This window comes from Stylophora pistillata, chromosome 6 (assembly GCF_964205215.1).
Source record: "Stylophora pistillata chromosome 6, jaStyPist1.2, whole genome shotgun sequence".
Classification (NCBI taxonomy): domain Eukaryota; kingdom Metazoa; phylum Cnidaria; class Anthozoa; order Scleractinia; family Pocilloporidae; genus Stylophora; species Stylophora pistillata.
The window spans coordinates 30,842,374-30,858,605 of record NC_142524.1 but is presented as its reverse complement, the minus strand read 5'-3'; the positions used below and the strand labels follow the sequence as shown (position 1 = coordinate 30,858,605).

Below are 16,232 nucleotides of genomic sequence, written 5' to 3'. Positions count from 1 at the left end.
TATATATTTTCTTGCAGAAAAAAGATGCAACAAAGCCTCACATGTGCCAATGGTGTGGTATTCATAGATGGACCCTGACATTAACCGACCATTTGGAGAATTTCTTCTACAAGTGCAAGGACGGTTGGTGTCAGAGTCCAACAAGGAGAGGATGAGCGCCCCCCCCGAGCTGGGGTGCTGATTTCATCCAATTCTCCAGAAATATTACGGTATACGTTGTTTTAAAAATGCACCATTTTGCACTAATAATAAATAATTACACTGAACTATTTTGCAATATTCTATACCGAGGGTTACAAAACCTATTATTCTATACTATAATTTTAACCTTCCTCGTCCAAGAAATTACTATAATAGGATATTATCAAAAAAAGTTAATTTTATTGTGTTAACTGATTTACTTTTTGTAAGGATTGTTGGACGTGTTATACGGTTTAATTACTCTGGACAAAAAAAAGGGGTGGAGGAGTTTGATGACTGGGTATTGGAAAATTCAATGTTACCACACCTCCAAGATAACAAGGTACCAAATTATAGTTAGTTTAATTTCTATATATATTTTTCCTGTCCTGCCAAGTGAATGCAGATGTGGCCTAATCTGGTCCTTTATACAAGGCAAAAAAAACAATAGACTATTACTATATGCAATGCATTATTTATACATGCAATTTTGTCTGTACGTTGCCTGGGTTAGCATAGAACAATTTCATGCTCAGTATGAGGAGTTTAAGGTCTCTTCCATTAAGTAAAGCTGCAGTTTCCTTTAGTGTTAGGGCCTTTTCTTGGCTCGGACAATAATGAATGCTGATGTCTGGAGGAGAGAATACCATGCTGCTTCTTCTATCATCACTGAAATATTGGAAAGGGTATTTGCCTAAAGCATGCTTCAGCAGAGATGGTGAAGGACATTGCTGCAGTTATTTTGGCCAACACCATGGTATGCATTAATGGTATAATAAGTAGTACTGCAGATCACAGTATCAGTTTATTTTCCCACACAATAAACTCACATTATTTAGGACCACAATGGAAAAAACTCACATTATCAAGGACCACAATGGAAACTACTGGTTCACCAGTAATTGTGTAATCCTATTAAAAGACTTTTTTTTTTTTTTATTATTATTATCCAAGTTTAGGAAAATTCAAGAATACCCAGACTACACAGTTAGCTAATGTATAAGCTGTTTCTTTCTTCCAAAGTGCTTTATCACCTGAAATGCATTAATATTCCACTGCGTAACCAAATTCGTCCACTAAGACTTCACCTGATCACCACGCTTAATCTCGATCTTTATTAAATAACAATTGGAAGCTGAAAACATGTAGATGGTCCGGTAACTTTCTACACAGTTGAGCAGTACGTCACATTGTAACATTGTATAAATAAATATTAAAATTACCATTTACTTTTTATAATACAATTGTTGTAAAGTTAAGCATAGCGTGACAAAGCGTGACAAACAACTCTAAAGTAAGCTTTGATTACATAATTACAACCGGAAATATGATTTATGTGTAACCCTTTGTTAGAGTATTCGTGAAAATATTCCTACGACGTGTCGCATAGAATATGGAAACTTGTACGCGTTTTCCGTCTAAAAACACGTAGGAACACTAGTTCCGCAGGATCCACGAAAGTGTCCTCCCATATCTGTGAAATTGCGGATACGTGGTAATTAAGTTCTTTATTCCTAGGGAAACTCGTATTATCTTCTGTATTTTGTATCACGTATGATTTAGCTACCATTATGTATATAAGAACCTTGATTCAAGCAATAAAGTAGATTCAGTTGATTGAAAAGCAGTTGAGTGTTCTGCACCCCGTGTGCGAGCTCGCGTTCTGAACCTAACGTTTGCCTAAGCATCGAAACAGCTCGACGCTAACCGACCCTCGGCCGAAATTATACTACACATTTATAATATCTTCATCTATAGACCCGGTTATCCATTGGAAAGAATGGAGGAACAGCAAGCACTATCCAATACATAATTTTTGACATAGTCGATGACACAAGCTGTGACTCGAAAGAGCAAACTTCTCTGCAAAAGCTTAACTGTGCTATTGTGAATGCAGTCAAAAGCGACCAAGAAATTAAAGTGTAAGAGGTAATAAAATGTTTATTAACCCATGCAGTGAATATGGGGTATTTAATACAGTGGAGTTCAGGAAATTTGCAAAGCATCTTGTAGAACAAATGAATAAAGGCTGATAGTTTCTAAAAAAACTGTTTGGGGCTGCGTCGGTGGGGTTAACGAAATAATTTGAATATATCAACAAAGTTGAAATGGTAAATTGGCCACCGTTACGATTATAAAAGCTGACGTTTCGAGCGTTAGCCCTCCGTCGGAGCAAATGGGGGAATTGTGGGTTGTGTGTGGTTTTAAAGGAAGAAAAAGGAGCTACGTGATTGGTGGGAACATGGCAACGAGAAAAACACGAATAAATTAGTGGAATGAAAAGCGTTCGTTGATACCTGTGGGATTTAGACTGCCGGTTTGAAAGATGAGCTTTTGTTCAAGAGTTTTCCGGCTTTCCGTGCTACCTAAGTGTAAGGAAAGACGGCAGATTGCCATATGTTGCTTAGAATGGTTAGGTAAATTAAAATGTCTAGCGACTGGTTTCGATGTGTCCTTGTCATTCCTCTCCACGTCGCGAAGGTGTACTCGGAATCGGTCACCTAGTCTTCTGCCTGTTTCGCCGATGTATATCTTTTTGCAATAAGTGCAAGTTATGCAATAGATTACATTGGCGGAGGTGCACGTGAAGTGATCGGTGATCTTAATGGATCGTTTGGGTCCCGATATTTTCTCAGTGTTGTGAATGAAAGGACACGTTTTGCATCGTGCACGAGCGCATTTAAAAGTGCCTGGTTGGTCATTAGTCTGAAAAGAATTTCTGACCAAAACATTGCCTATGTTTTTGTCGCGTTTTAATGAAATGAGCGGAGGCTGCGAAAAGATAGTGCTTGTCTCTGGATCGTTTTGAAGCAATTTAAAGTTTTTAAGAATGATGGATTTAACTGAGTGGTTGTGAGGGTGAAACGTGATAGTGAATGGAATGCTGTCGGATTTGTAAAGGTTGCTGATGTTTCTGATGTTTCTTGATCGAGAAGATGAATGGCTAAGAGATCTACCTTAGACCTTAGGGAACAGGAACGGAAATACACTTTAAGACATATAATGGTTATAATTCAGGGCAGGCTCAACGGTACAAAAGTGCTAAAGAAATGTAAGAGCATAATCTGCCATTGAATGATATGAGCTATAATTTGCATGGATTATGCACAACGTCACTGGTCAGGTAACTACTGTTGTATACGCTCGATCATTAGAACGAAATAAAGTAATTTGTGAACAGCATTCTTCCTATTAAGGTAATCATGCATACATATCAGACTGATTAAGTTAATCATAATCCTTTGTGAATTCCAAGATTGCGTGGGCTGAGGAGATTTATAATAGATCAGCTGGAACAATTTCAATACAAGAAAGTGGTTCTAATTAGAACAAACACTGAAGTCCCAGAAATTTCAGCGGTCGAAGATTGTGGCGCATATCTGATAGAAGCAGTAGATTTGTCAGTTGGCCACAACGTAAACATTTTCGCCGAGGTAACTGTGAATGCCTCATGGTACAACATTGGAAAATTCAACAAGACGCTTGGTATTTCCGCTTTAACAAGGAAAAGGTGCAACAGAATCAAAGCAATCACCACGGTGCAGCTCCCTGAAAATCTCGTCCAAATGCCTTCAATGTTCTTCTGCATGGGACCCTTCTGCATGGGACCCTTCTGCATGTTTTCTAACAAAGGGAACCGAGTTGGAATGATGACTTATGCACCAGAGACAAACATCGCCGTGAGTTCCTCTAACGAACTGGAACCAGAATTCGCGCATATTTTATTCAATCTCTCCGAAAACGAGAAACGCGCCAAGGGTCAAAAAATTCTAGCTGGTGTTTCCAAATACATTCCTAAATTGAAAGAAGCCAAGGTGACAAAGGTTAAGTTTGGCATTATTCAAACGTTCATGGACGAAGATACAATCGATTTCGGTTTCAAAGTCGGAAACTTGGATTCGTTACACGATCCACTAGTTGGAGGTATCTACAAAAGAAATTACAGTGGAGTGGAGGAACCTCGGCCAGGATATATAATTAATGCATGTATGAAACTATTGTATTGCTTTGATAATGCCGAGATCGTCAAGGACCTGATTTTATCGAAATCTGCAAAACTTTCTCGTACTAAAATCAATTAAGGGTGACATGTTGGTTTCAAATGCTAAAACGACGACCTTAAGGTCTATAATTTGACGTCAAAGTGCGCCAGAATTATTTTTTATTCTTTATACGGTTGGCGTCTGCACTTCAAAGACGTCTCTGCTTTAGTTCTCTAATATGGGACATTACACATTATTTGTGAGCACTGTTTGATTACTGATCTCGTAAAAAAAAATCAACTGCTATATTTTATGTACAAACACGTTTATTGCCGACTAAACCAGTGATTGTTGTACGTGATAAAATCTCCTGTCGCAACTCGACCCAAGCCTCTCTCTTTTTTTACGAGGCTCAGCTTTCTACAGAGCCGCGTGATGTGAATTAGTCTAACCTTGCAGTCATCACTCTCTGTCAGATTTTCCCTGTGCGTGCTCGTGAAGTAGCCAAAGCGTGGTGGTGAGTACATGAACATTCAGCTATTTAAGTAAAGAAAGCTATAACTGATTATTTGGCCAAAGAATCAGTTAAACAGAGAGACAACATTTCAACTGACTGGATGACATATTGTAGATAAACACGAGAAGCCGAAATTTTGTCGGTGTTGATACCCAGTGACTGAAAAATTAGAAGCTATGAATTCGTTGAAAGAACACTGGCTGGCTCAATAAAATACTCAGTTGATGAATGCCAAGTATCCGCATTAGGGATTTTTCCAAGGGTATGTTACGATTTAGCAAAAAGAATGATTTACCAACTGTAGACATATTTCCGAAGACCGAGATGTAGGATTGCGGAAGAACGCTTCTGTGCCTAACTGTATCTCATAGATAGCGATAGAACACAATTTTCAGTTGTGCAGAACCTTGTTCTGAAAAGAACATGAATTGTTTTTGTTTTTCAATCCCGCGCCTTACTGGTTTTCGCAACATCTGCTGGTTGCATCAGAGACATCAACTTCAACAAAGGGGAGGAACTGAATTGGCTAGAAATTGACTAGACTAAAATGAGAGGGCATTTATGCTACGACCTAGGTCATCAGAGACATCAACTTCAACAAAGGGGAGGAACTGAATTGGCTAGAAATTGACTAGACTAACATGAGAGGGCATTTATGCTACGACCTAGGTTATCTAAAGCATGTGTTCTCGCGACAAGGTCGAATTTTCTGTATCAATAAAGACCACAGAGGCTTTGTTTGAAGTGGATGATGCTGTCCCTCACTTCAAGAACTTCTCTAGCTTACCCATAGTAGTGTGCGATTTTCAAAGATGGATGTGAAGTTAAGAAAGAGGGTGACAATGTTGTTAGTACTTATTAGAGACCTTAACTTAGCTATCGTTAAATTGCTCAGCTTCCTTTGTGAATATCAAATGTCGCAATTCAATCGCGTTTTATGCCTACGTTAGTATTCACTGGGACAAGAAAAAATTGAAACTTGAAACCATAAAGATAGTGGAACGAAACACGAATGGACCGTGAAAATGAAAAGCCCAAAGTTTAGAGCGAAACAAATGTTAAGTTGAGCTTCCTGATTGTACTGTTTAATCTTGAAAACCCCTTCTTCGCAGCTCCATATCAGTTGTGTTAGAGACCGTCCTCCAAAGCATTTTTTTCTTACATAATCTGATTAGCAAAGATGATGCGTACAATTCTATATCACAAATTCCATATCCGAATGAGAGGCATTCTGACTTCTTATCGCTGCGTGCTCACCGTGATAAATTGTGTTTGGAGAAAAACAATAAGTGACTGTTTTATTTACGTCGTGCGCTTTCAAAGACATTTTTGACTGATGTACAGCCATTCGATGCCCTCACGTATTCAGATACCATTTACGTACGTCAACAAGATTATTAGACCAGCTAACGAGTTGAATGACGTCATAAGTTAATGAAGTTATTTTTCATCAGGAAATATGGTCAAATATCCATTATTTCATTCTAGCTCGGTCAAAACGGTACTGAATACGTCAGTGTCAGTCTGGTACACATTAGGGCCCAGTTGTTCAATGAGCGGATAGCGCTATCTTATTATCCAAATAAACTTCGTAGAGTACAAATAACGCTATAGACGAGTACAAATATCACGCAGTATTTGTACCGTAGAGTATCGGTTAAACAGGTTTTCTCGCATCGCGCAAGCGAAGAATTGAATTGTAGTTACGAAAAAAAAAATGGCGGACAATTTGAATCATATTTCCGACGACGAAGAGTCAGAATGGCTGGAAAATATACATCCAAGTTTATTAGATAAATCGAACGAAGAAAAACAGCAAGACGACCTGGAAATTTCATCATTTATTGAAGAAAAAAGAAACAACACGATAACGCGCTTCGCATACTTCTGTCACGCACTCCCCATAAATAAATATCCGCGAAATTCGCCCGCACTGAAATAACGGTTTGGCGGGTTGGATAATAAATAACTTATTAGACGTTTTGTTGTGTGGTATCGCTGAGTATTTTTACTCGTTATTTGTATTTTCACTCGCCCTACGGGCTCGTCAACATACGGCACAACTCGCAAAAATACTCAGTGATACTACACAGCAAAACGTCCAATAAGATATATTAACGGATAAATAGCTATCAACTAGATAAGAGTGAACAAAACGTACTGCGCTGTCCACCATCTAGATCTTTATCCAGTGGATAGCGTTATCCACCCTTCGAATAACTGAGGCCTGATGATTACTCCGAAATATATTTAGTTCTTATTAACCGAGCGCAATGAGGTCTGTACCAGCAACCGAGGTCAAGATTCTCCCATAAAGACCAACCTAGCTCGGTTAATAAGATGTTTATTATATGGCTGCATCTTATATGCCAACTTTTCTATCTTCTTTGTACCTTTTTTTTTTCTAGAACGGTCTAGATGCCGGTCTAGATGGGAAAATCTAGACCGCTTTCAGTATTGATTTCAGCCAATCAAATTCGTGAACTCGGTAGTTCCCAGTCCTTGTGAGACACAGCCATATAATAAGTCAACTTATTGAAAGTTCTTCACAGAGAGTTTTCCAGGATGCAGAGGACATTTGCACGAGCCTTACGAAGTATAGGCTTTGAAGAACGTAAGTTGCCTTCAGACAAGCCCATACTTCTAGAATCAGCCGAAGAACAAGCATTGGACCAGGATCACACCGAAACAGAAGATAACTCATGGATCTTGCAAGAGGATCTTGAACGCATAAAACCAAGCAAGCAGCAGTCAAACCATCGTCTATTATGGCTGGCCATTGTCGCGTGTTTTATTTTGATCTTTGCCCTCTTCATGGGTCTTCTGATATTGTCCGGGAAAATTGGTCACGAATGTGGATGCTCAGGACAAAATGGTTTGTCTTTTTTAGAATTTCCTGCTATTCCCTGCGGATATCGTTCACTTAAAGTACTCCTACAAAGCTTAACTGTATGTCTCCGACTTGCATTGTCTCTTTCTATTTCAGGGCCTCAACAACTTAAAAGTCAAACACCCGAGAAGATATTTGTAAAGGAAAATGCGACAAGCATTTCTGAACTGGTAAGGATGGGGGAGGGAGAGCTTTAGGTTAAGATTTTAAAAAATGTCCTACTGCTGCTGTACCTTATTCCTTCTCTATCAGTGGGCTAATGTTCACGAGGTGGAAAGGACTGGTAGATGGAAAATATAGCACTGGAAGAGATTTATGCCATGTAGATTCTTCGAATTTACGAATTACTGCAAATCTGAAGTTTATTGGCTTAAAAAACACTCACAAAGAAGAAATCGAGGGACTCACCCTCCCCATTAATTACATCAAATAAAACAAACAAACTATTAGTTTGCAATGAGAGACCCATGCAAATAATATTCATCTTGATAAAAACCACACAGGATCCGTTATGCATGCGATAAACTCCTGTCATTCTAATTGAATTTCTTACTGAATTTCAGCTCAAATACCTCCAAATGTCCTTAAATCGGACACTGAAGAGCGCATTGGATCAAAGAAGTGATGACCTCACAGAGCTTAACAGCACTGTAATATGGGTTACTATATGTATGATGCACGATCCTCGCAGTAGATAGTGCTATTTAAGCAATAGCGAAAATCAGATCTGAAAAAAAGAAAATCAGGCCTGTACGGGACTCGAACCACTGACCTCTGCGATACTAGTGCAGCGCTCTACCAATTTAGCTAACAAGCCAACTAGGAGCAGGCCGTTAAGTTGAGTCGTAATAAACCCGTGAAAGTGATAAAACAGATAGAATGAAATATATGAAGTTCATATATTTTGAACTGCGGTATTAGATACGTATGATGCATGATATTTCATTCTAACTAATTTATCACTTTCACGGGTTTATTACGAATCAACTTAACGGCCTGCTTCAAGTTGGCTTGTTAGCTCAATTGGTAAAGCGCTGCACTAGTATCGCAGAGGTCAGTGGTTCGAGTCCCGTACAGGCCTGATTTTTTTTTTTCAGGTCTGACTTTCGCTATTGCTTAAATAGCGCTATCTACTGCGAGAATCGTGCATCATACGTATCTAATACCGCAGTTCAAAATATATGAACTTCATATATCTCATTCGATCTGATTTATCACTTTCACGGGTTTATTACGAATCAACTTAACAGCCTGCTCCCAGTTGGCTTGTTAGCTCAATTGGTAAAGCGCTGCATTAGTATCGCAGAGGTGAGTGGTTCGAGTCCCGTACAGGCCTGATTTTCTTTTTTTCAGATCTGATTTTCGCTATTGCTTGAATAGCGCTATCTACTGCGAGGATCGTGCATCATACGTATCTAATACCGCAGTTCAAAATATATGAACTTCATATATTTCACTCTATCTGACGGGTTACTATGTCTGTAAGTCCTTGCAGTATTTCCTTAGAAATGAGTACGATCGCAAATCTGGTGACAAACGTCAGCTACTTTTACTGATGACTTTTGTAACGAATTGTCTCTCAAGATTGAAAACCTCCGCTCTGCTATAAACGATGTGAACGCCACAGTGGATGGAACAAAGAATGACCTTGCCAAACTGAAGAGAACTACAACAACGGTGAAGATTTCAATGTTTAAGCTAAATAGATTTTGGAAACGTCTTTGGAAAATGACCATATTTAACTCAAATGATGTTTAAAAGTCATTTCAGAGGTGCTGTTTCCAACCAAAATTTACTCCTTGCGTCCACCACGCCATCTACTATTGCCTAAATGTCTCAACCAAATTTAGGGAAATTTAGAAATCCCAATCAAAGATTAGAGCCTTAAAACAGGGTGGGGGGCTTCGAATGTACATGCATTTCTGCATGGTGGAGCAAGCAATTAAGAAAACAGAAAAATTAATTATCTCTTGCCTTTACCGCTGAAACACTTCAATACGTCCCTGAACCAGGTGAACTTTAAGTTGAGAAGAACAAGCAATGATCTCTCAGAACTCTATGGCATTATGATAAAGGTAACAGTTTACGCGGCTTTTGCAATATGTGATACAATATCAAGGCAAGATTAGTGTCTTAGAAGTAGTGGATCAGAGATAAAAGAATTTTGTTTTGGCTCCACAAGAGCGAACAAGGTTTAGAGCATGCTATTAAACTCTGTTAACCTGTTCACAGCTGGAAAATTACAACTCATCCTTTAACGAGGTGAAGTCCAACTTGGAAAGATCAAGAATTGATCTATCACAGCTCAGCAGCACCGTGATTGAGGTAAAACTGAATTCATATATCTGTAAAGACTTCGTATGGCAGACAAGTTCACTCTAGGCACGTTTCTGTTCAAAAGGTATTTTGATACAGTCATAAAGGAAAAGTCATTACCTGAATCTTGACTGAGTTCGTGTTAAATTGCACGCGAAAACCGATATCGCAAGAATCGCGAAGAAATTTAGCGCGGAATTATCGATTCAGGTAAGTGGATTTTCCTTGAATCGCATAATTGAATAAAAATACGAAAAAAAGAAAACAGAAATTATGCTGTTTGTTTTTATCCTGAGCGCGAAACAAGAATTGCGAAACAGTACAACTTAGCCTCGTTTTCGACTTGTTTCTCAACTTGCAATTCATTGCCTAATACCTTGCTTCGTTAGCCAATCAAAGTGCGAACCAGAATAAGAATTCAACTGTGCGATTCTCTCCTAAACTTGGGAATCTTTACTTGTCCTCTTGCCAGGTACAATCTACATTAAACAGTACAAGCAATGATCTGTCGGACCTGAAAAGTTCTGTGACGAAGGTAAACATTTGTGCGACGAAAAAACTGCACGCATTATGCTAAACAAGTATCGTGATTCTTACTGCTGATCCAACATTTTGCGCTCACGATCTCTTTAGTCGTAATTTCTTCTGGAAAGTTCATTTTTTCTTGAAATACAATCTTTTAATACTGCTCTTCTTTCTTTAACCAGGTGCAGTCTAGGTCAGATAGAACCAGCGATGATGTCTCGGTACTAAACTGCACAGTTAATAGGGTAAATATCGTCAAATTGTTAGTAAGAACATCAGTGACGAAAATTTTCTGAAGACAACTGGCAACGTAAGTTAGGGTTACTGCGTGATGAGTGTTCGGTAATTTTGTACCACGTGGCGCGAGGTAGCCAATAGAGTCGCGCGAAAATTAATGGGTGGGTTATAATGTTTAATATGAATAAAAGTAAAAATATAATGATTATGCTGGCGATCCTATAATATTTTTTATTCCTCAGCTCAACAAAGCCATTCAACGTGGTTTAAACGAGTCGTGCCAGAATGTTACCTGGAACTCAGCGAGTGAGGAATGCAAATTTAATTGTTGCTGTGCAGCCAATTCTTGCGAAGAAACACGTAAATGTTCTCGAAATTCAAAATTGGTCTCGAATGTGATTACGTCAAGGAGTGTGCATGTACAGCGATGCTCAAAAAAGTTTTTGCTTTTCTAGCAAGATGAGTAGCTATAGTATGGACCGGTCAGGGGAGGGGGGATGGGAGGGTTTTTATTGTAATGTGATGAAATCTATTTGAGTCCCCTTGGGGTAAAGTCTGTACTCGAGCCTATCTGGCCACCCAGCCGGAGCCTATACTGGTTTCCTTGTTGCATGTAGTGACTAGGGGTATTAGTACCCCCCCCTAGATGGTTACCCCCCCAGCATTTCATCAGGCGTCCTTGTCAATTCGCTATTACCCAACTATACTCCGGGGAGGAGGGGGACAGTACCCATTTATATTCCTGGGTGGAGGGGGACAGTGCCCATTTATACTCATGGGTGGAGAGAGGCACTTGAAGTGTTTTTCCCAAGAAATCAACACAATGACCCGACCAGGTCTCGAACCCAGACCACTCAATCCAGAATTCAGCGCACTATCCATTAGGCCACTGCGTCCTGGACCAATGCAACTCCCCCCCCCCCCCTTTTAGGTTCTGTAATTTTAAATGATCCAACCCCCGTCCCCATCATTGGCATTCAATTTCCTATAGTCCTCCCTCATACTCTGTTGGCGATGACTGATCTCCCCTCATTTCCCCCTGGAAACAATGAGATCCTCCCCCAAAAAAATCTTCCACCTCCTTCCCTCCTCTCCCTCACCAAAAAGGGATAAATAATGCCAGGTGCCTTGCTTGTTGATACTTTTATCGTTTTTTTTGCTTTTCCTATATATATGTTTCATATTGGGTTTGAGGACAAAAACCTTTTGGAGAGTTAAACTCGTTTCTTTTTATTACGATGGTGTATCATCGTTCAGTGTTCTCACGATTTAGTCACTTTCGATATAGATCGCAAATTTTTCGCCGCCAGTCTTTTTCAGGTCTGTCCGGCAATTGGGAGGGAAAGTGAACGCGCTAATTTCTATTCTCTGATTTTCTTTTCAAAATTCAAGCCCCAGCCGTTGAAAGTTGTAAAGAACTGTACAACAGAAATGGGTACGTTTTTCCATCCATTAGACCACGTTCTACAATAAATTGCTAACTAGAGAATCCGGCTGTTTGGCTAGTATCCCAAGTTGCCATGAGCGTGACTTTCGTTGGAGTCATAAAACTCCTAATCAAAACCTTCCATCCACCCCTTTATTAATTATATTCGTTTAATGTCATTTTCCACATTTTTCAGATCTGACGCCAACAAAGCTTACCCTTTGAGGCTGGGGAAAAAGATCCTTCCAGTTTACTGTCACATGACAGCTCTTGATGGATGTGGGGGTGGTGGCTGGACTCTGGTAATGAAGATGGATGGTTCCAAGGTAAACCTAAAACGATGTTGATAAAAATGCCCAAATGGGTAGTTTTGTCACTTCTTTTAATCAATAAAATGGTTTACAAAAGAATTTGTTTAGATGTGTTCATTCGAACTCGACCAAGCCGAAACTCATTAAAAAGTGAGTGGAGAGGATTTAAATCAATCGAGATCACGTGTTCTATTCCCGTCAAGCATAAACAAAACCTTGTTCGGTAGCCTCTTGATGATTCGAAACTCCATTAGAAATTAGAGAGGCTCCAGTAATGGAAAGTCGGATACATACTAATTGGAGTTAAGGTTAACGTGCACCTTCACGTGCAAGCGATGTAGCGCGTCCGGTTTAAACTGTCGATATCTAATCCCCTATATCAAATTAAAGCTTATAGGACTGACTATCAGACTATGCCAAAAATTTTGAAAAAAAATTAATTGTCGAATTTTTCACGACTTCTAAATGCGAGCGCCCGAATCCCCGTTTAAGAGCTACAAGTCAAAGGGAATTTGTTCGATTGCTCTCAAATTTTGACAGTAGCTAGTTTAAGATATACACAACAAAAAGGTGTCTTCGAATTTTTTATTTCTAAATACTTTTTTTTCAAGAGAAATTTTTGTACGATCACTCCACATTTTTTAATCCTATTTTAAAAATGTTCTGTAACTTTTCACTGAAATTGAATATGGCAAATCGCAGACACGTTTTTTAGCGCTTTGGCCCCGGAAACGGAGGAACACATTAAATAAGCGAAAAACAACATTCGCTTTGACATGTAAGGTGATTCGGGCGCTCGCATTTAGAAGTCGTGAAAAATTCGACAGTTAATTTTTTTTTCAAAATTTTTGGTATAGTCTGATAGCCAGTCCTATAAGCTTTAATTTGAAATAGGGGTTTAGATATCTACAGTTTAAACTGGACGCGCTACATCGGTTGTACGCGAGACACCCCTGAAGGTGCACGGTAACCTTAAAGGGAAAACGTGTTCACACTGTTTCATGTACTGTACATTTTTCTCGAATAACACTGGAGAATCTCACCAGGACTTCACGCGAACGAAGAGAGTTTTGATAGTTTAGTATTTTTCAACAGGACACCTTTCATTATAATCAATTAATTTGGAGTAACGCGCTGGATTACAACCCATCTGCTGGCAAGACTGGATTTGACGGCGAAGAGACCATGTTACCTTCTTACTGGGAAACAAAGTTCTCCAGGATCTGTCTGGGTATGAAAAACGGCAAAGAAATCAACTTCATCACCATCAACGTGACAGCATCCTCCTTATACTCTCTAATCGCTGATGGGCAATACCGCCCAACCTCACTGGGCCAAGACACATGGAAGTCGCTGCTTCGTTCAAACGCCTCAATGCAATATAACTGTAACCGAGAAGGATTTAACGCATTGTGTGCGGGGTCTGGTGCCAAACAACCCAGGGCGCGAATCGGTATCCTTGGTAACGAACAATATGACTGCAACAGCTGTGATTCCAGGATCGGTTTTGGTACTGGAGGCCATCCGGATTACTCGAACTCATGTGGAAACGTGGCAGTGGGTCGATGGGGAGCACATAATGGGGACAAAAACATCAAGACTATGGGCTACATTCTTGTTCAATAATGTAGTAGTTATAGCTCTTATTTGGTTCCAAAACAATTGCTCAGATATAAGTCCTCGGACAATATCGTTCCCGATAAGCTTACAGTTATTTCAATGGCAAAGCTGCCTTTAAAGTTTTAGACTAATCAGAAACATCAACGAAGTTCTTTAGCTGCTTGAAAATACCGCTGGCCAGCATGCGTGTTGATCGTTTTGCAAGTTGTGAGTCCATCGTCACCTGGTTCAGGACCCCGTCAATCTCCCCCCTCCCCCTCCCCCACCCGCACTCCCTTGAATGTGTAACCTCTTCGACAGGTAGTGTTAGGTGTTTTTAATAAAACGAAGGCTGAAAATTAACCAAATCGATCCCCGCTTTAAGGCTTGGCTAACTCTATGTATTAGCGATAGATACTGATTCATTGCTATTGGAACTAATTAGATTCTTAGTAATTAGAACTAAGTAATTCCAAGCTCTATTTCCTAGTTTGGTATTTGGTTAGTTTGTTTGTAAGAGATATATAAACCTGAGAGATTGCTATTAACAGTGCTTAGGCTTATGTTATGTTAAGCATAAAATAAATGACAAGGATGGTACCAGCAGGATCTGAGTGTTGTCTTTGTGTATCACTAGCTTAAGTAAACAAACTACAAGGGAACTCATTTCCCATTGATGTACTGATTTGCGTAACATTGACTGACATACCTAACTATTTTGCTACTTAAAGAGACCGAAAGAGATAATGATATGAATACTTATTGGAGCAGTCAAAGATAAAGAAGAAAAAGATGTCAATTTGGGGAAACTGCTTGATCCAACACTCACTTCTTATTGCCTGAATCATATAGAGGCTACAACACAGAGAATTCATATTTAATTCTTAGAAGGGAAAGGGTTGAAAAAAAATCGAGGAATGAAGCTTGCTTACCTGCTCCAGGAATCTCAGGTAGTAATCGAAGCAGAATGCATATGGTCAAAGAAATGAGGGAAATGAGAAAAAAAAATAAAAAATTTAACGTTAGAAATGATGAAAAAAACAACAAAAACGCTCAAAGTTCAAGTCCGGTCGCGACCCTAACCCAAGCCTCTCGGTTTTTCTCGAGCCTTTAGGAAAGTCGCATGACGTCAACGGGTTTAACCCTATGGTCTTCGCTGTCAGTCAGATTTTCCTTGTGCTTGGTGAAGCTGGTGAAAAGAGCAAAGCGTGATGAATACTTAAATGTTGTTCCTTAACTGAGTGTGGAGAGTGTCAAGTTATTTAGCCAAAGATTAGCAAGATTTCAGCTGACTCAGAGATATAAATTATGGCAAATATCAGACAGTGAAATTTTTGTCCGTATTCGTATACAACAACTGCACAAGCAATGAGGCGAACTCGCCCAAAGTACAAAAGGTATAAATTTGTAAACTCGTAGATAGAAACACGGACTGGCTAAATAAGATATTCGATCGATGAGTGTTTAGTATCCAAGGACGGATTTTTTTTACCAGGGTATGTTAAAGTGCCTATGACACCAACGGTATTTTAACTTAAATAAAAACTAGAAGTCTTAAAAAGCAATAAGAAAATATTTCATCCACAAATAATAAAAATTGAAGAGTTTATAGCTCTCTGAGTTTGACAATTTTCTTTGTAAAAAGTGGTATCGAATCGCGTGGCCAAAACAGGCCTCATGATGTCATCTTGTGTACCACAGCATGCTGGAATTCAAAGCATCATGGCGGAAAACACAACACAGAGTAAGGGAACGAAGGTAAAAGGAGGAAGACATTGTGAGTTGTTTTCTCTGGTCGTAACTATGCTGCAACGAGTGGTTTCAAAACTCCTGGGTACACAAGATGACGTCATACCGACAAAGAAACTCGATCCCAGTCTCCGACCACTATTTGATCGAAAAAAGGCCAACTTTGAGCTAAAATTTTAGGGGTAAAAATATTTTAGACAGACTTTGTTTTCAGTAGATGTATAATAGAGATACTACATTTTTATTTGGAGTGAAAATCGTGTTGATGTCATAGGCACTTTAAGAGACAGCAAAGAGAATAATATATACCAGCCGAAACACCTAAATATGTTTAGATATCAATATATTTGGGATTGCAGAATATCTCATAGACAGCAATAGAATAGAATTGGGCTGCGTACCATAAACATCAATCACCCGAGAAGACATTCCTAAGGGGGTGCAAGACAAACGTATCTGACTTGGTAAGGGCTTGATCAATTAACCAATGAGAAACAGC

At 39.3% G+C, this 16,232-nt stretch overlaps 2 protein-coding genes across 7 annotated transcripts; both read left to right on the top strand.

The window, feature by feature from the left end:
• Positions 1 to 895: 895 nt before the first annotated feature.
• Positions 896 to 4,909, top strand: LOC111339352 (uncharacterized). Its single transcript, XM_088725137.1, has 3 exons — positions 896 to 937; positions 1,939 to 2,102; positions 3,437 to 4,909. Exons 1-3 carry the CDS (start codon positions 896 to 898, stop codon positions 4,260 to 4,262), a joined length of 1,032 nt encoding a protein of 343 aa, XP_088581263.1. The 3' UTR covers positions 4,263 to 4,909.
• Positions 4,283 to 14,590, top strand: LOC111339360 (uncharacterized). Of its 6 annotated transcripts, XM_088724628.1 has the most exons (12): positions 4,283 to 4,680; positions 7,223 to 7,555; positions 7,667 to 7,740; positions 8,134 to 8,220; positions 9,155 to 9,247; positions 9,803 to 9,895; positions 10,359 to 10,421; positions 10,594 to 10,656; positions 10,891 to 11,008; positions 12,041 to 12,083; positions 12,271 to 12,400; positions 13,481 to 14,590. In XM_088724628.1, exons 2-12 carry the CDS (start codon positions 7,246 to 7,248, stop codon positions 14,009 to 14,011), a joined length of 1,605 nt encoding a protein of 534 aa, XP_088580754.1. In that variant the 5' UTR covers positions 4,283 to 4,680; positions 7,223 to 7,245; the 3' UTR covers positions 14,012 to 14,590. The 6 variants fall into 6 exon arrangements, with proteins under 6 accessions (XP_088580754.1, XP_088580752.1, XP_088580750.1 ...); XM_088724626.1 differs by having other exon boundaries at positions 4,283 to 4,658; positions 7,233 to 7,740; XM_088724624.1 differs by having other exon boundaries at positions 7,233 to 7,740.
• Positions 14,591 to 16,232: the final 1,642 nt, after the last annotated feature.